At 42.8% G+C, this 20,758-nt stretch overlaps 1 protein-coding gene across 4 annotated transcripts in view; it reads right to left on the bottom strand.

Annotated features, from left to right (window-relative positions):
* Positions 1 to 20,269, bottom strand: part of appa (amyloid beta (A4) precursor protein a) — a 198,825-nt gene extending 178,556 nt beyond the window's left edge. For 2 of the 4 annotated variants that reach the window (XM_078560353.1, XM_078560354.1), the window contains exon 1: positions 20,016 to 20,267. In XM_078560353.1, the coding sequence (XP_078416479.1) occupies positions 20,016 to 20,099 (84 nt within the window). In that variant the 5' untranslated portion in view covers positions 20,100 to 20,267. Of the gene's footprint in view, positions 1 to 20,015 lie in introns of all 4 variants that reach the window. The other 2 variants (XM_078560355.1, XM_078560352.1) reach the window with 2 other exon arrangements.
* Positions 20,270 to 20,758: the final 489 nt, after the last annotated feature.

Here is a 20,758-nt window from a genome sequence, read left to right as displayed (position 1 = left end):
AAACAATGGATGGAAATACATTTAAAAATAATGAAAGTAGGGGGAAAAGAAAAATCTATATAAATTATTGGAAAAAAAAGGGGGGGGAGAATCGGAAAGGGGGTGGGGATGGAGGAGAGCGTTCATGATCTAAAATTGTTGAACTCAATATTCCATCCGGAAGGCTGTAAAGTGCCTAGTCGGAAGATGAGGTGCTGTTCCTCCAGTTTGCGTTGAGCTTCACAGGAACAATGCAGCAAGCCAAGGACGGACATGTGGGCATGAGAGCAGGGTGGAGTGTTGAAATGGCAAGTGACAGGGAGGTCTGGGTCATGCTTGCGGACAGACCGAAGGTGTTCTGCAAAGCGGTTACCCAGTCTGCGTTTGGTCTCTCCAATGTAGAGGAAACCGCATTGGGAGCAACAAATGCAGTAGACTAAATTGAGGGAAGTGCAAGTGAAATGCTGCTTCACTTGAAAGGAGTGTTTGGGCCCTTGGACGGCGAGGAGAGGGGAAGTAAAGGGGCAGGTGTTGTACCTTCTGCGGTTGCATGGGAAGGTGTCGTGGGAGGGGGTTGAAGAGTAGGGGGTGATGGAGGAGTGGACCAGGGTGTCCTGGAGAGAATGATCCCTGTGGAATGCCGCCGGGGGGGTGAAGGGAAGATGTGTTTGGTGGTGGCATCATGCTGGAGTTGGCGGAAATGGCGGAGGATGATCCTTTGAATGCGGAGGCTGGTGGGGACGAGGAGGATCCTATCATGTTTCTAGGAGGGAGAAGAAGGTGTGAGGGCGGATGCGCGCGAGATGGGCCGGACACAGTTGAGGGCCCTGTCAACCACCGTGGGTGGAAAACCTCGGTTAAGGAAGGAGGACGTCAGAGGATCTGTTTTTGAAAGTGGCATCTTCAGAACAGATGCGACGGAGGCGAAGGAACTGAGAGAATGGGATGGAGTTCTTACAGGAAGCGGGATGTGAGGAGCTGTAGTCGAGGTAGCTGTGGGAGTCAGTAGGCTTGTAATGGATATTGGTCGACAGTCTATCACCAGAAATTAAGCCAGAGAGGTCAAGGAAGGGAAGTGTCAGAGATGGACCATGTGAAAAGAGTTGTGGGAGGGGGCCGGAACAAGGAATGTTCCACATACCCCATAAAGAGACAGGCATAGCTGGGGCCCATGCGGGTACCCATAGCCACACCTTTTATTTGGAGGAAGTGAGAGGAGTTTAAGGACAAATTGTTCAGTGTGAGAACGAGTTCAGCCAGATGGAGGATAGTGGTGGATGGGGATTGTTTGGGCCTCTGTTCGAGGAAGAAGCGGAGAGCCATCAGACCATCCTGTTGGGGGATGAAGGTGTAGAGGGATTGGACGTCCATGGTGAAGAGGCGGCGGTTGGGGCCAGGGAACTGGAAATTGTTGATATGATGTAGGTTATCAGAGGAATCACGGATGTAGGTGGGAAGGGACTGGACAAGGGGAGGGAGAATGGAGTCAAGATAGCAAGAAATGAGTTCCGTGGGGCAGGAACAGGCTGACACGATTGGTCTGCCGGGACAGTCCTGTTTGTGGATTTTAGGTAGGAGGTAGAAGCGGGCCGTCCGAGGTTGGGAGACTATCAGGTTGGAAGCTGTGGAAGAAAGATCTCCAGAGATGAGGTCAGTAACAGTCCTGGAAACAATGGCTTGATGTTCAGTGGTGGGGTCATGGTCCAGGGTGGTTCAGTGGTGGGGTCATGTCCTTTTTAAATGTGGAGACCAAAACTGCACACAGTGCTCCAGGTGTGGTCTCACAAAAACCTTGTATAATTATAGCAAGACTTCTTTATTCCTGTACTTCAATCCCCTTGCAATAAAGACCAACATGCCATTTCCCTTCCGAATTGCTTGCTGCATTTGCATGCTTTCTGTTCTGTATTCCTTGTACAAGCACACCCAAGTCTTTCTGAACATCAACAGTTACAAGTTTTACACCTTTAAAAAACATTCTGCTTTTCTATTTATATGACCAAAGTGAATAACTTCACACTTGCCTATATTATACTCCATCTGCCATATTTTTGCTCACTCGCTTAACCTATACATACATACATACATATATATATTCTCTTTGCAAACTCTCTGGGTCCTCCCCACAGCTTACCTTCCCACCCAGCTTGGTATCATCACTAACTTTGATATATTACTCTCTCTCTTCATCCTAGTCATTAATATGGATTGTAAGTAGCTGAGGCCCCAGAACTGATCCTTGCGGCACTCCACTATTCACTGCCTGCCAACTTGAAAAAGCCCCGTTTATGCCCACTGTGTGCTTTCTATCTGTACCCAATCCTCTATCCATGCTAAAATATTGCCCTCAACTCCATGAGCTCTTATTTTGCCTGTTGACCTTTTGCATGGTGCCTTATCGAATAACCTTTGGAAATCCAGGTAAACTACATTTACTGGTTCCCCTTTATCTACCCTACTAGTTATTTTTTAAATTTGTTCTTGGGATGTGGGAGTCGCTGGCTAGGCCAGCATTAATTGCCCATCCCTAACTGACCTTGTTTAGAGGGCATTTAAGAGTCAACAACACTGGCATGCGTCTGGAGTCACATGTAGGCCAGACCAGGTAAGGACGGCAGATTTCCCTCCCTAAAGGACATTAGTGAACCAGATGGGTTTTTACGACAATTGGCAATGGTTTCACGGCCATCATTATGGTCTGTGGAATTCGTTACCACAGAAGGTAGTTGAGACCAAAACACTGTATGCTTCCAAGAAGGAGTTAGATATAGCTCTTGGGGCAAAAGGGATCACAGGGCATGGGGAGAAAGCGGGGGCAGGCTATTGAGTTGGACGATCAACCATGATTATCATGAATGGTGGAGCAGGCTCGAAGGGCCAAATGGCCTAGTCCTGCTCCTAGTTTCTATTAGACTTTTATTGAATTCAAATTCCACCATCTGCCATGGTGGGATTCGAACCCGGGTCCCCAAAGCATTACCCTGGGTCTCTAGATTACCAATCCAGTGACAATACCATTACCGCCACTGCCTCCCCTAAGAACAGGGAGCAGTGCAGTCAGCAGGATCTAAACCTGTGTGGGGAAATTCCCAATGGGTTTCAAATCCATTGGCTTAGCCACTTGGTCATGACATCATCAAAAAACTCAAATATATTTGTCAAATAGCATTTCCCTTTTGTAAAACCGTGTTGATTTGTTCTAATCTTACTATGTTTTTCTAAGTGCATTAAGACTTGCTAGATAGTAGATTCTAGCATTTTCCCAATGCTTGAAGTCAGGCTAACTGGCCTGTAGTCTACAGTTTTCTTGAAAAGCACTGTAACATTTGCCAATCTAATGGGACAATTCCCAAATCTAATGAATTTTGGAAAATCATAGCTGCAGAGACAGTGGGTCTGCTGGCTATCTCTTTTAGAGCCCTATAGGGTGTAGGCCATCAGGTCCTAGGGATTTGTCAGATTTTAGTCCCTTACATTTCTCTAATACTTTTTCTCTGCCGATAATTTCTTCACTCTTTTTAGCCCCTAGGTTATCGTCTACTTCTGGTATGAAACTTGTGTCCTCTATTCTGAAGACAGGCCAACTATTTGTTCAATATCTCTGCCATTTCCTCATGATAATTTCTCCAACTCTACTTCTAAAAGACTATTTACTTTAGCTGCTCTTTCTTTTTGTGTATTTATAAAAGCTCTTATAATCTGTTTTCATATTTCTGGCTAGTTTACTCTCCTATTATATTTTTTCCCTTTTTAATCAACTTTTCGGTAGCCCTCTGCTGGTTTCTAAAACACTCCCAATCCGCAGACTTGCTATTGCTTTTGCAATTTTGTAAGCCTCTTCTTTTAATCTAATACTCTCCTTAACTTGTTGAGTGAGCCACAGATGGGTCGGACTTGTTGAGTTTTTGTTTTTTAATGGAATGTATTTTTGTTGAACATTTTGAATTATTTCAAATGCTTCCCACTGTTCATTTACCTCCATACCTTTTAGTCTATTTAAGTATTTAACCTTAGCCAGTTCTCCCCTCATATCTATGTAATTGGCTTCAAGTTTAAGATTCTTCTTTGCAATTGGAGTATGCCACTCTCAAACTTAATATAGAATTCATAAGTATTATGATCACTATTTCCCAGTGGATATTTTAATACGACACTACTAATTAACACTGCTTCCTTACATTGCTCCTAGAAACTGTCACAAAAAACAAACTCATGTTCTAGGCCACTCGCCATTTTGATTGTACAAGTCTACATGAAGATTAAAGCCCCCCACAATTATTAGATTTCCTTGTTACAAGTTCCAAAAATTTGTTTGATGCTCTTCCCAACTATTGCTAAGTGGCCTATAAACTACTGCCATCAGTGTTCCTGACTCTTGCTATTCCTAATTTCCACCCATATTGATTCCACTTCATGATCTTCTGAGGCCAGATCCTTTCTCACTTATGTACTTATATCATCCTTTACTATCAGGGACACCTTCCTCCTTTGCTATTCTGTCTGTCTTTCCAAAATATTGTGGTGCCCTGGAATATTCATTTCCCAACCTTGATCATCTTGTAACCATGTCTCTGTAATGGTGTTTAGATCCAAATCATTCACCTCCATTGGTGCCACTAGTTCATCTATCTTATTGCAGATGCTTCATGCATTCAGATAATGAACCTTTAATTTCATTTTTTTTTAAACTACCATTCCCTGCAATGACCTTATTTGCCAATGTACAATTCTTGTTAAACTCTTTGCCTTCTTTACTCTATACTGTTCCGATATCTTGATCTCTTTCGATTTTCAAATCTCCCTACACACAAATCCTCCCCCCGCCCAACCCATTAGCTTAAAGCCCTGTCCACAGCCCTAGTTATATGATTAGCCAGGACACTGGTCACAGCCTGGCTCAAATGGAGCTCATCCCAACGAATAGCTCATTCTTCCCTGAGTACTGATGTCAGTGCCCCATGAATTGAAACCCCTTCTTCCCACACCAGTCTTTGAGCCACATGTTTAATTCTCTAATCTGCTTGACCCTATGCCAATTGGCATGTGGCTCAGGTAACAATCCAGTGATGATTACGATGATTACCTTTGATGTTCTGCTTTTTAATTTGAACTCTTGGTTGTACTTATGTCATTGGTTCCCACGTGGACCATGACAACTTGATCTGTCCCCTCCCACTTCAAGTTCTCCTCGAGGAATTGTCCTTAACTCTGGCATCAGGCAGGCAACAAAGCTTCGGAGCTCCTGGACACGGCTGCAGAGAATAGTATCTATGCCCCTGACTATAATGTCTCCTAACATGACCACATTCCTCTTTGCCTTCTCCATGTGATTGGCATTCTTCACCATGATGCCATGGCCAGTCCGGTCATCCGCCTTGCAGTCTCTCTTACCTACACAGGTTAGCAAACACCTTGTACCCATTGGACAAAGTCAGAGGCTGAGGCTCTTCCATCACTACATGCCGATTCCCCATACCTACATGACTCTCACCCTCCTGTCCCTTGCCAATTTCAAGGTTCTGCCTAACCTAAGGCATATGACTGCCTCAAGGAACAAAGGCTCCAGGTAACTCTCCTCCTCCCTGATGCCCCGCAACGTCCGCAACTCAGGCTTCAATTCAACAACTTTGAGCCAAAGTTGCCTAAGCTGCAGGTTCATATTACAGATATGGTTGTTCAGGATTGCAGTGCATTCCACAGATTCCCACATGCTGCAGTTATGGCATACCACCAGCCTCCCAACTTCTGTCTAACCTAATTTATTTAATTAGTCAATTAGGTAATAATTTTCACAAAGTAATAGAAAGTTGCACTCACCTTGCTTAGAGGCAAAGAAAGAAAACTCACCAACTACTAGAGGCTGCAAAAAGTAGAAAAAGCAGCATCGCCCCATGCACCGAATTCCCACCTGAACCAAATTCCCAACTATACACCATCTACGTCTCACTCCAGCCTAGTCACTTCTTCATGTCTCCCCTTGCTCTGTCTACCCAGATATATGAAAAACTGCCCAGCTTGACCTCATTGTAGCCTTCATCCAAACATGGACAGAAGAGCTGAACTCGAGGTGAGCCTGACTGTCCTTGGCATCAAGGCAGCATTTGACCGAGTGTGGCATCAAGGAGCCCTAACAAGATTGAAGTCAATGGGAATCAGGGGGAAAGTTCTGCATTGGTTGGAGTCATACCTAGCATAAAAGAAGATGGTTGTGGTTGTAGGAGATCGATCATCTCTATCCCAGTACATCTCTGCAGGAATTCCTCAAGGTCATGTTCTAGGACCAACCAACTTCAGCAGCTTCTTCATTGGACCTTCCCTCCAACACAAGTTCAGAACTGCGGATGTTCGCTGCTGACTGCACAGTGTACATCATCATTCACGACTCCTCAGATACGGAAACAATCAGTGTCCATATGCAGCAAGGCCTGGACAACATTCAGGCTTGGGCTAAGTGGCAAGTAACATTCACGCAACACAAGTACCAGGCAACATACATCTCCAACAAGAGAGAATCTAACCATCTTCCCATAACATTCAACAGCATTACCATCGCTGAATCTCCCACTATTAACATCTACCATTGACCAGAAACTGAACTGACCAGCCATATAAATACTGTGGCTACAAGAGGAGGTCAGAGACTGAGAATTCTACAGCAAGTAACTCAGACCTCATGACTCCCAAAAGCCTGTCCACCATTTACAAAGCACAAATCAGGTGTGTGATGGATGCCCAATTGCCTAGATGAGTGCAGCTCCAACAACACTCAAGAAGCTCAACATCCATGACAAAGCAAGTTAACTCGAAACATTAACTCTGTTTCTCTCTTCACAAATGTTGCCAGACCTGAGTTTTTCCAGCATTTTACATTTTTATTTCAGATTTCCAGCATCCGCAGTATTTTGTTTTCACCATCCATGACAAAGTGGCGCAGTTGATTGGCTCCCCATCCTCCATGGTAAACATTCACTCCCTCCACCACCAACGCACAGTAGTAGCAGTGTGTACCATCTACAAGATGCACTGCAGCAACTCACCAAAGCTCCTTCAACAGCACACTCCAAACCAATGACCCCGACCACCTATAAGGACAAGGGCAGCAAATGCATGGGAATACCGGCACCTTCAAGTTCCCCTCCAAGCCACACACCGCCCTGAATTGAGAATATATCGCCATTCCTTCAGTGGCTGGGTCAAAATCTTGCAACTCCCATCCTAACAGCACTGTGGGTGTACCTACACCAGAAGGACTGCAGCAGTTCAAGAAGGTGACTCACCATCACCTTCTCAAGGGTGATTAAGAATGGGCAATAAATTCTGGTATAGCCAGCAACACCCACATCCTGTGAACAAATAAAAAAAATTATTATACCTTAGCTAACTTTGAACAACATTTGGTGTTCAAAGTCCGTAAGTTATATGTCATTTTTTTTCAAACAATATGATACCATCCTGGCCATTTGGCAATTTCAACAACTTAGCATTTGTTGAAGCAATATGGTTCTTATAATGTAACAGTGAAAGTATGGCTGAAGTAGTATGATTAGTGCAGAGACCCTGGCAATATTTGTACTTTACAGTAGCAGTGCTGATGCAGCATATCATAAGAAATAGAAGTAGGCCATTCAGTCCTCAAGCTGCTCCACCATTCTATAAGGTCACGGATGATCTGATATGGCCTTAACTCCACTTTCCTGCCTATCCCCCTTAACCATAACCCTTGACAAGATCACTTTTAGTTTTTTTTTAAAAGCTAAAATAAAGTCACAGACATAATAAGAATCTTTTAAATAATGTACTTAGGCAAGTCTGTGAGGTAAAAACAAAAATAGCTGGAAAAACTCAGGTCTGACAACATCTGTGGAGAGGAAGACAGAGTTAACGTTTTGAGTCCATATGACTCTTCACCAGAACTAAAGAGAAATAGAAATGAGGTGAAATGTAAGCTGTTTAGGAGGGTGCCGGTGGGGGTGGGGGGGGAGAGAGAACAGGTGGAGCTGGATAGAGGGCCAGTGATAGGTGGAAGCAAAGGAGAGATTGCCAAAGATGTCATAGACAAAATGACAAAGGGGTGTTGACAGTAGTATTATTGGCTAAAGGATGTGCTAATGGTGACATTAAGGGTAGAAAGCAGGATGAGCAAGTGACAGATGGCCCTAGTGGGGGTGGGGTGGGGGTAGGGAGCGAAATAGGCTAAAACGTGGAGATAAAAAAATGGATGTAAATAAATTTTAAAGTAATAATAGAAATAGGTGGGAAAAGAAAAATATATTAAAAATATATAATTATTGGGAAAAAGGGGATCGGAAAGGGGGTGGGGATGGAGGAGAGGGTTCATGATCTGAAGTTATTGAACTCAGTGTTAAGTCCGGAAGGCTGTAAAGTGCCTAATCGGAAGATGAGGTGCTGTTCCTCCAGTTTGCGTTGAGCTTCACTGGAACATTGCAGCAGGCCAAGGACGGACATGTGGGCATGACAGCAGGGTGGTGTGTTGAAATGGCAAGTGACAGAGAGGTCTGGGTCATGCTTGCGGATGGACATGACCCAGACCTCTCTGTCGCTTGCCATTTCAACACACCACCCTGCTCTCATGCCCACATGTCCGTCCTTAGCCTGCTGCAATGTTCCAGTGAAGCTCCACGCAAACTGGAGGAACAGCACCTCATCTTCCGATTAGGCACTTTACAGCCTTCCGGACTTAACACTGAGTTCAACAACTTCAGATCATGAACTCTCTCCTCCATCCCCACCCCTTTCCGACCCCCCCTTTTCTAATAATTATTATATATTCTTAATATTTTCCCCCCCCACCTATATCTATTATTATTTTAAAATGTATTTCCGTCCATTGTCTTATCTCCACGTTTTAGCCTATTTCGATCTCTTCCCCCCACCCAACCCCCACTAGGGTCATCTGTCACTTGCTCATCCTGCTTTCTACCCTTAATGTCACCATTAGCACATCCTTTAGCTAATATCACCACCATCAACGCCCCTTTGTCCTTTTGTCTATGACATCTTTGGCAATCTCTCCTTTGCCTCCCCTATCACCGGCCCTCCATCCAGCTCCACCTGTCCCACCCCCCCTTAGACAGCTTATATTTCACCTCATTTCTATTTCTCTTTAGTTCTGATGAAGAGTCATACGGACTCGAAACGTTAACTCTTTCTTCCTCTCCACAGATGTTGTCAGACCTGCTGAGTTTTTCCAGCTATTTTTGTTTTTGGTTCAGATTTCCAGCATCCGCAGTATTTTACTTTTATCTTAAGTCTGTGAGGTAGTGAGTTTTCCATGGGAATGAAGTTATTGCACCTCAAAAATCTTTCAAGTGTCGTCTCTGTAGCTGGATCAAGGCATAAATAAAGGAATTATTAGTTTTGCCCAAATCTGTATTGTACGTTCCTTTAATCTTGCACCATATTGTAATAGATATGCCCTACTACTCCCCAGAGATATTTAAATCTGGGCAAACAAACTGACTTGGGATTCTTGTATGCCTCCTTTGTCAAGTGTTCAATTGTTAGCTGCAGGTCATGACACAAGAGGTCACCCAATGATGGGCATTTTCTTCAGCTCCACTTCAAACAAAATCTTCAGCGTTGTTTCAGTTAGGTGCAAAATTAGTTAGCACTAGATAATTATTACGAGGGTTTTGCTGGCTTTCCTTGGAAGAGAATCTGAGTTTTGAACAAGGAGTAAGTTAAGCAAATCGCATGTAAAAATTAATACATTTTATTCTCACTGTCAGACAATAACCGCTTTAAAAGAGGAACAATTTTAACCTTGCAGTGATGCAAGGAATCAATGTGAATGCTTGAGTTATGCAAACTGTAGCAAGAAAAGTTTATTCTGAAGATGTAGTGAATGGTGAGACTGTAATCAATTTCTGTAATTTAAGACGAGCAGTAATTCCTACTTACAATTAATTTGAGACACTACGAAAATCAACCCAAGAAATCAAACCCAGTCACAATAACCTCTGCCAGGAGTTAGTATGGAAGAATGTATATACTGGCTAAAATTGTGTATACACCAAACTTTCCAGATTGTTGAAAGCTCAAGTACAATAGGGAAACCACAATTTATTTTAAGCCTGGATAATTTCTATTTAGATCTAACAATTCAACATATATATATATATATATATATATATATATATATAGTTTAGTATCTGTTCTCATTCCTACAAGATGCATCTTCAGAACAATTCCGCATAAGGTAGATTCACTTTTGTAATGAACCTTACTGCTGTGTGAAATGTATTAAGTAAAAGGATGAAACATATTTTGCTCTGTTTGGGTTGCATATTTCAAACTGTTTTTCAAACTTCCCTTTAAATGACACTTTCTTCCTCCTGCGGAATTAGCAAGCAACCTTGGTTTCGGTGTCATTCCTTAACGCCACTAAAATGCACAAGTGTGCACTGTGGTAACCTGCTTATTAATTTTTCCATTCTGTGGGGGAAGCAGTTTTGTCATCCGCCAGTCTTGCAATGGTATAATGGTGATTGTAGGTACGCTGCATGAACATGGCAGGAATGAAAGCATGCCTGACTCTTCTTGGCTTATGAATACCCAAAGACTACAACACCAGGTGATTGCAACAAACCTCGAGTGACTTGACGCACAATGCACTGGCCTAAGAGCTAGCACTATAGAACAATAGGACACATCTTTCCCCGTGAGATGAGATTCTAAACCTCAACCAGGTCACCCAAGGTTGAGGTTGGGAAGACGACAAATATTCTCATCGCTACTGCCATCCCCTAGTGGTCAGTTCAAGAACAGAATGCTGGACAAGTTTAATTAACTAATGTATGAAATGGCAGCTCCTATACAACTCTTATCAATCCAACAAATTATCTATCCATCAGCTTTCAAGTATGAAAGGATCTGTTCCCTCTATTTTCTCTACTGCTGACTATAACACTAAAAAAGCTTTTCTCCCTCGCAATTAATGAATTTTGAATGATGACTTACTGGAGTAACACTAGGCTTGACAGGATGCTTTATGACAATCCAATAACTCTAAAGCATGCAAGCCCAGCAAATATCTCAACTCACATTTCAGATTCACTTATCCATGCTCGGTCATGCGACACCTTCTAACACAGCCTAGAACATTAATATGTACTATCTGGCAAAATGCTTTACAACAATCTAATTGCTCTTATGGATGCAGCTTTCCCAAGCCATTATGTTACAATACTGGTACTCTATCAAGGATAACATTTTAGGAATTATGCAATTTATAACTGCAATTGAATTCCTTCATCCTTGTCAATGTACAAAAAAAGGATTTAAAAGTTCTCCATTTTCTTCCTAAGTGCAGTCTGCTGTACTTTTATATTTAACAGGATTTAAAATTAGCTCAAAGTTGAGAATATGATCCAGACGTTCATAACCTAAATTTGGTCTGAAACTCTGATGCAGAAGGGGCTAAAAATACTGAAAGATGTACCAAGTTGACATGTTTGTATCTGAAATTCAAGCAATCAAATCTCAGATGAAGTTGCATTTAAAAACAGCCCAAAAACAAAAACAACCATTTCTAAAGCAAACCTGCAGAACCCCAATGTTTCCCATCTTGAGAAAAAAAAATTCAAATCAAGTACAATACGCTAAGGGAAGTGGAACATGTCCAATTTCACAGCCCAGAAAAGCTAAGCTATAATGCTAGATAACATCACTGCTGTAGTTACTGCACTGGAGAAGGTGCAGAGGAGATTCACAAGGATGATGCCTGGGCTGGAGCATTTTAGCTATGAAGAGAGACTGCATAGGCTAAGATTATTTTCCTTAGAACAGGGAAGGCTCAGGGGAGAACTATAGAGGTATACAAAATTATGAGGGGCATAGATTTAAGGTAACTTTTCCCCTTAGCCGTGTTGTCAATAACCAGGGGGCATAGATTTAAGTTAAGGGGCAGGAGGTTTAGAGGAGGTTTGAGGAAAAATGTTTTCACCCAGAGGGTGGTTGGAATCTGGAACACACTGCCTGGAGTGGGTGGTAGAGGCAGGAACCCTCACAACATTTAAGAAGTATTTAGATGAGCATTTGAAACGCCGTAGCATACAGGGCTTCGGGCCAAGTGCTGGAAAATGGGATTAGAATAGATAGGTGCCTGATAGCCGGCACGGGCAGGATAGGCCGAAAGGCCTGTTTCCGTGCTGTATAACTCTATGACTAAGAGTTTCAACTGGCCTACCAGTTTGGCAAAACAGCTGAATATTCTATATTCTTAATAATAGTGGGGAAGTGTGGGGCAATTCATCAGCGCAAGCTAGAAGTCCTTATTCAATCTTAAAAAAATGTTAGTTCACCATTATGTGACACATCCAGAGGGCAACTAGCTTTTGTTCTCAGTACTTTGTGCTATCTGCATGCTGAAGGAACAGGTCCAATTTTCAAAGCTGAATGTTTGCAAATTAGCTTGGTATGAGGAGCAGAAGGTCATCTGCTGGAAAGGAATATGTTTAATGATTAGTAGTTTGGAAAATTTGTTTGCTTGTATGAACCCAAGGAAAGAACTGTTTTTAAAAATTGGTTCACCAACATTAACTGCTAACTGTAAACCAGTCAATAAAACCACGCCAGCATGTGGATAAAATTTAGCATTACCTGATCAATGCCTTGCTTTCTACTCTTCACCCTTGATGGTGCCCTGCTCTATAGTATTCTTGATCCTGCCTCTATCTCTCCTTCAATACAAATTGCACTTGGAAACAATTTGTCATTCGATCTGGTTGCTATGGTATTCAGTCCAATGATTTACCTGCAACGTGTTTCAGAAACAATCTGCAACTTACCAAGATAAGTTCAATTTATTCTGAAACTGAATGCCAACTAAAGTCAGGTCAGAAAGATGAACACCACTGGTGCACGAAAAGGGCAAGGAAATGGAAAATTCTTTTAGCAGGTGCAAAAGCTTGCCTCCGATAGAGTTTTTGTACATGAAAAGATTCAGCACCGAGAGCCTGCCACGCTTGAAAACAAAAGACATTACCTAAAGGCTGATTAAACACCAGTTTAGTTAAAAGAAAATGCTGTTTGGCTCAGGATATTCATAGACGGATTTTAAATATCAGGTTACAACATTTTCTGAGAGATTGTTCCTATTTCATACAATCTGATGATTTTACCTTCTCCATGAAATTCACCAAAAGTTCCTCTTTAAATGAGCCATTTCCAAGCCTCAAACCATCCCACCGCTCATCTTTTTCATCAAATACAAACACACTTACTGCGTTCTTACCCATTCGATGGATGCCAGAACATAGAAGTAAATTAAATATGCCAAAGAAAGATCATGACCATTGAAAATATAAATTTTATGGAACTGTAACCTTTTGCACTGATGTCCACCTTGAACAAAGCCACCCCAAAGCTATTTAACAATGTGTAAACTCATTTTTCCATGGCCTGCACATCATGAAGATTAAGGTACTGTTTGTAACCACGATGAGAACACCCCTCTATATCACTGAGGAAGAAGGGACTGGGGGAAGGCGAAAAGAGAAAGAGTTGGGAAAAGAAATGAACACCTTTGAGTTTCCATGTCATCTGGATGCCATCTTGAGTTAGTGGTATTGTCAGCAGCATAGATCAATATTCCACAAATGTGGATACTTTCTCAATGTACATTTCACAATTACATTAAGGACACTTGAATAGAAAAAAAACAGAAAAGCTATTTAAAATTAAAACTCACAAGCAGCATTGTATTTTCAGCAATGTAAGTGACTAGTGAATTACATCACACATTGTTTGATAGGCTAGTATTCACAAAAGATCTTACGTAGCTTCTGAGTCATGTAAATTACAAATCAGAATGCAATATGGCTATACTTCCTAAGCATAAACAACACTACATTTACAGTGGCCACTGGGGGCTGAGCAATTCCAGGAGTAATTGCCACTTCAAATCAGGCAAGTGACACACTCTAAATCTATATTTGTTTCACTGAAGGATCCAAACATTCTGAAAAGCAATGCAGCACCAACTCTCACGCATCGATTTAAAGGCTGACCACACACCGCTACAGGTCTCTGTGTTAACAATATATGTGCAAAGTAAGGCCTCACACAATACTCCTGAATTCCAGCTTTGCTTCCTCAACCAAGGATCATATTTCCAACTCAGATGTGTTACTGTCCTAATGCCCTCATGTCATAATTCCCAAAGAGGGTGAAAGAAATGTGTGACAGCCGAACATAAGAAATATGAGGAGTAGGCCACTGGGCCCCTCGAGCCTGCTCAGCCTCTGAACTAGGGCATGGCTGATCTTCCACTTCAATGCCATTTTCCCACGCTACCCCTATATCCCGTGATATTTTTAATATCTAGAAATCTATCGATTTCTGTCTTGAATGACTGGGCCTCCACAACCTTCTGGGATACAGCTTTCCAACAATTCACCACCATCTGAATGAATAAATTCCTCCTCATCTTGGTCCTAAATGGTCTGCCTCTTTCAGAGTCTGTGTCTCTAACACACTGTAACCCACCTCTATTAGTCTCCAAACAAAATTCTGTATTTTCATCCTGGAGGGACTGTTTGGTAAAAATAATATCCATCAGCATTTTGATGCAACAACTCAAAACTCAGTTAGCTATCATGATAATAATACACAACCTTCCCTCTGCAAAATAGATGCTGAGCTATGGAGGGGCTTAAGAGCTCATGGCCAGATTTTCTTAGATCTTATGACAGGGAAGCAGAAAGGCTCATGTTATATTGCCAGAAAATGCAGCATAACTAAATAAGGACACTGCTATACACACTATGATTAAAGGATAGTTTCGGCAGTCATGCATGGAATTTTCCCGGTGTTTTATATTCACTACGTAGAAACACTCCTGGCTGACTAACAGCGGAAGGCTGAATTCATGAAAAAAAAAGGCAATAAGCTCCTAAATATAGCCAATTGCCTGAAACCTTCATCAATCTGTACAACGTTGAATACAAAGGCAAATATTTCCCTTTCAGAAGGGTAGATTCTGCCAATTGCAAACCATGGTTACTTTCAATTAAAGACTTGGAATGTAAACAATTCCAAGTAACTTAGACAACAGCTAGGTCATTTTGTGTGAACTACTGGAAAAAAAGGAAATTTGAATATTCACCACATTCAATAACGTCAGATGTACATGAGCATGCAATGCAGATAAATTAGTCATTATTCTAGGATGCTTCAACAGTACATTAAAACTGCTGCATGTTGTTTGGCTCAACCTTCTCTGAAGTCATCTCCCCTTCGAATGTGGTATCAGCAGTTGTTGCTCAGATTATCTCCACATATGTAATCTTTCAAACAGCTTAATACAGATCTGAACTCAAAACACCAAGTTTTCAATGTCTGCAACATGGCTATGGGAAAGGAAGAGAAAGGGAGTAATTTCACCCACCTTAGTCACTTGCATTTTAATTTCCAGTGATATGGTGGCTGTTGTGTTGGCAAAGGCTTGTTAACCATGGCCAGTAATCAACCCAGAGTAACAAATATATTTTCAAAATATGCGAGGGGAAAAAAATCATTAGTTGACACCGTGGGGAAAAATTATAAATACAGTAAAGGACGATTGTTTTGATGGGAGTTCTGACTAAAAGTCCCTTAAAAAAGACAGAATTAGACTAGTCTTGGTGCTTTTCTTAATTTACCCATGGTAGACAAAGTATTAAACATCTTTCAAAAACTCATTTATTGGGTTTCCCTAATGCCATGTCACACAAGAGGGTGGCAAGGTGACTTCCTCTAAATTATAACCAAAGTTGGACAGTAGTCCTTTATAACATAGCCCTTTATAACATGTGAAGTGGAAGGTCAATTGTCAAAATAAATTAATTCTCATAACCTCTAATTCAATAACGAAAGGAAACCTGCTAGCAGCCCTTGAGCGGACCATTATTCTTAAAATTCCCTCTTTCATTTTTCAATCAAACTGGACTTCAAAAAGTAATAGTCTTTTGCTGTCTTTGTGCACTCAGGCTTAGGTCCAGCCAGAAATTCTTGCTAAGGTCTATTTAAAACAAACAAAAACTTGGTCCTTTTAGCTGGGTTTAGTTGGCACTTGGATATAATTCTAAACTACTCGTATAGCACGTAATTATTTCTCAAGCAAAGTCCAAATTTTTTTTAACATTTAAGGGATAACAGTCTAACAGTTTCTCTCATCTTTTATGGCTCCCCCATCCCATTATTCCCCAACACAAACAGCAAGCCAAGACAAGGTGTTGTTGCTCTTCCGATTGGCTAAGAGGGGCACAAACACATAAACTATTTTAGTGAGCAGGTTGTGAAAGGTGGGAAGAGCAAAACTTCTGACACATTTTGCCCTAAGCAGGACCAGCTTACATCAATGCTTTGTAACAGCTTAATGGAGATGAAATCAGAGGCCAACAGGCTCGATCTTAATGTGGCCCACAATCTTACCATTTCCATTTTTCTATTCATGAAAGACTGAACAGTAACATATTCAAAGCATTTTTGCTACAAGTGCATCCTAGCTTTTGTTTGCAAGAGAAATAAAAGATAAAAAAGTCTCAAATATTTTAGGAATCTAGTTTAATAAAAAATCCAAACTAGCATTCTACAAATGCTAATTTGTCAGTTGGCTTCCAACTATAGTCAGTAGCACCTTTAAGTCTGTTATCTTACAGACATATAAATATCTAAAGCTCTTTGCCATTGTAAGTGGGTCATCTAAATAATTTGCTCTACAAACCATCACTGTATGTGAAACTGAGACGAAGACCAGGAAATTTGATGTGGTATGCACCGTTAACTGGCTTAAATGCCAAAGCAGTCAAGTTTGGGTAGGGAATGGGATGAAATAAAGGAGAAAAATATAAGTTAGGGTTCAAACTCTGAAATCACTAATCAATGGTCACTGGGAAATACCTACAAGTTAATATTGGTGATAACAGGACTAAGCATGGTTGGATAGTTATCAGAAGTCTCAGTTGATTGCTTTCTCCTCTCTAGCCTAGCGCCATTGAGGCTGATTGCAGAACTTGCCAAGGTCATTCTAGTCAAGATACTATAACTCAGCATAGACTAGGGAATCAAACCCATGAACCTTCCTGGCCTGATTCTTTAACTGAACGAAGCACAATAGAAAACATTCTATTGAAGCTTCTAAATTATGAATGGCAGAAATTGTACATGAAGGTTCCTTTCCAAGTGAATGCATCATGCTTTAGATTTGATGTGATGGATTGTGTGGCTAGGAGAGACTCAGGAAGAGAACGTTAGAAACTGTACACAGGTGGTTTGTGAGGAGAAGCTAGTTTCCATCTTTTTGTAAACACCAGGATACCTTGGAAAATAGCCTCACCCACCCCACCCACCAGCAAGAATGCGTCATTAAAAATTGATAAAATGTTATCGCCTACGAACAGGTGGATGTGACATCAGCTCTTTGTTTCCTACAGTCCACTTGCTCCTGATTCATGTAATACAGAAAACTCATTAGAATCAGTCCACTGCCAAGATTTATGACAAGAACTGGGGCCATTTGAAAAATGTCAGCCATGATAATCCACTTGGCTTGATTTGCACATAGAAATGCCTAGAATAGTCCAGCTTTGATGCAGCATGCCTTCTCTTCATAAATAATGTCTAAGAAAAAAACCCTTATAAGACTGCAATAAAAGGAAAGCATGTTTTATATGGGTTTCTTTATTAGCCAGGGAGTCTCAATCTATTACAAGAAAGGCACTAACATGAGATAACCAATAACGAACGAAATACTAACATATCCAAACGAGATTAATTTACCTACACAATATTCAGGGCAGTTCAAAATGCAATTCACTTTGAAACGTTTACTAAATCATGATGGTAATAAATTCTACAGCAACATAAAAACAAAAAAATACTGGAAGCAGCTCTGATAAAAGTCTGAATCAGACACTGACTGACCTGTTTTGCATTGCCAGTTATAGAGATTTTCATTTTTCTGTTACAACGCATATTAATTTAGACAAGCAGTTCTATTACAAAAGCTTTAATTTTCATGATTAAAGTTATTTTCCCTCAAATTAAAACAGCACAAGGCAAAACCTGAACAAAAATGCCACTGCAGCAGGTTAAAGCGATTTAGATCACCCTCATCACATAAATAAGATAGCACAAGAATTCTTTCAGCGTTGCGTCAAGATTTGTCATAATGTGGAAGAACTTGACACCTTGACAAATGCTATATGTTGAATTTATAATAAAGCCAAATTTCATATTGAAGGGAGAGCCCCAGATTAAAATGTACCACAAAAGCTCAGAGGTGACTGAAGAATCAAACTACTGCAAAGGCACAATCCGAAATGTTTACAAAAAAATTCTCCCCCAATTATAATGTTATGTTTCTATTCTTAGCTAGGCTGTCAAATGAAAGCTTCTCAGATTACAGCAACACAGTAAGCAATTGGAGAAATGTAAATAAAGGGAGAAAAATTGAGAAGGTTAAGGAGCAAGAACACAAACCCAATCAGACAAATTAAAAAAAAACCACACGGGCAAACTGCCAGAATTGCAAGACAGGGCAGGCAGATATAAATAACACTTGATAAATTTAAAGAGAGTGAAAAAAAGGAGTTGACGCAAATAAAATTAAAGATGTAGAATTTTTTTTAAAAAAAGACTTGGGGCAGAAGGAGAAGTAGTGGGAGACATACATGGGAGGCTTAAGTGGAAATTCCTGGTCAGGCTGCTAAATCAGGATTTAGATGGGTTGAATCCCTCATTCCATTTTGCAGGCAGATTTTTCTTACTCAATCTTTATTCCTTTCCCATTCCTTTACTTGTATGCTTTTACATTATTTTTTTATTTATCTTGTACATAGAAAGAAGTACGTCACCACACCACGCATTCCTTTAATGCAATAAAATCGTTCATATGGCAAACAGAAAAACAAAGAAATCCCTCTTGAAAATGATTTTACATTTATTTATATAATAAAAAAATGTTATTAAAGGCTCGAGCACAACCCAGGCAGGAGATGTTAGCGCACTGCAGAGGCGCCATCTTCTTGGGGGCAGCTGGCCAGTGGCGTTCCCATCTGATGTGAGATTTGAAACATAAACTTAAAAAAAGAACATATAAGTATGGGATGGGGCGAAAGGCAACATTAGAGAAAAGTGTGGGAGGGAAGGGAGAATTGTTCCTGTTACCTGCTGCAGAACATCCTCACCTTAGACTGAGAGGAAGCTGGAAAAATCTAAACAAAGAAAACGCAGGGACCGGATCGTGAATAAAATAGGAAGAGGGAAGGAATGATCGAGAGTTTTACATCCAGGAATGGCCAAGCCGGGGGAAACAAAAGGAAGGGAGTTGGGGCGGGGGGGGGGTGGGGTGGGTTTGCCTTGATCCAACATCCCAGTGGGACAGGGAACCTCGCACACACACCCCCGACCCTCGGGGACAGTGAACCCCGTGACACCGCCCCCCCCCCCTCTCAGAGACCGTAAACCCCGCGCCCCCCCCCCCCCACCCCTCAGGGACAGTGAACCCCGCGCGCCCCCACCCCTCCTCTCAGGGACAGTGAACCCCGCAACCCCCCTGCTCTCAGGGATCGGGAACCCCGCAACCCCCCCTGCTATCAGGGATCGGGAACCCCGCATCACCCCTACCCCCTGCTCTCAGGGATCGGGAACCCCGCGCCCCCCGCCCTGCTCTCAGGGATCGGGAACCCCGCGCCCCCCGCCCTGCTCTCAGGGATCGGGAACCCCGCGCCTCCCGCCCTGCTCTCAGGGATCGGGAACCCCGCGCCCCCCGCCCTGCTCTCATGGATCGGGAACCCCGCGCCCCCCGCCCTGCTCTCAGGGATCGGGAACCCCGCACCCCCGCCCTGCTCTCAGGGACAGTAAACCCCGCAACCACCCCCCCCCTGCTCTCAGGGACAGTAAACCCCGCAACCCCCCCACCCCCTGCTCTCAGTGATAGGGAACCCCGCACCCCCCGAGACCATTAGATGCGCTCGAGCTCCCCCAAATTGGAAAGCGCGACCGTTCGTCAAGCGATGCACGAGCGCTTTTACCTCCAGTGCCTGACAGAGCGAGGGCAGGACGATTACCGCCGCCACCAACAGCATCCTTAGCCGACCCGGTAAGTGCGGGATCATGACCACTTTGTTTTCTGTTTATGATTCCCGACTGTAATTCCACGACGTTTAAGTCTGTCTCACTGCCTTTTAAAACTCACACCCCCCCCTCTTAGCACCTAACTCACTTGATGGCTAGAAGGAAGTGTGAGCAAGGTTTGCTGTTTGTGCGGCACCTGCACCGCCCCTTCCCATCCCATCCTCCCAAGCCGGTCCCGCCTAGTCCATTCCACTCCAGGTCGACTCGGCACCGCCACCTAGCGAAAGTCCCGCCCGACCTTCCGTCACAAAGAGCCTGCGCCAGCATTGCAGCGTCTTTCCCCTCACTTTACTCGCCCCTGGGGCTGGCTGGATTCCTCCAGCTGCAGCGCCCCCAGGCCAGCAGGAGGAGTGCCTGGGATCGCCTGCAGCGCCACCCGGCCAGCAGGGGGAGTGACTGGGATCGCCTGCAGCGCCACCCGGCCAGCAGGGGGAGTGACTGGGATCGCCTGCAGCACTACCCAGCCAGTGGGAGGAGTGACTGGGATCTCTTGCAGCACTACCCAGCCAGCAGGAGGAGTGAATGGGATCGCCTGCAGCGCCACAAAGGCAGCAGGAGGAGTGACTGGGATTGCCTGCAGCGCCACCCGGCCAGCAGGAGGAGTGACTGGGATCGCCTGCAGCGCCACCCGGCCAGCAGG

The sequence above is a fragment of the Cetorhinus maximus genome, chromosome 16 (assembly GCF_964194155.1).
Source record: "Cetorhinus maximus chromosome 16, sCetMax3.hap1.1, whole genome shotgun sequence".
In the NCBI taxonomy this organism is placed as follows: Eukaryota; Metazoa; Chordata; class Chondrichthyes; order Lamniformes; family Cetorhinidae; genus Cetorhinus; species Cetorhinus maximus.
This window is presented reverse-complemented; position numbering and strand designations above follow the sequence as displayed.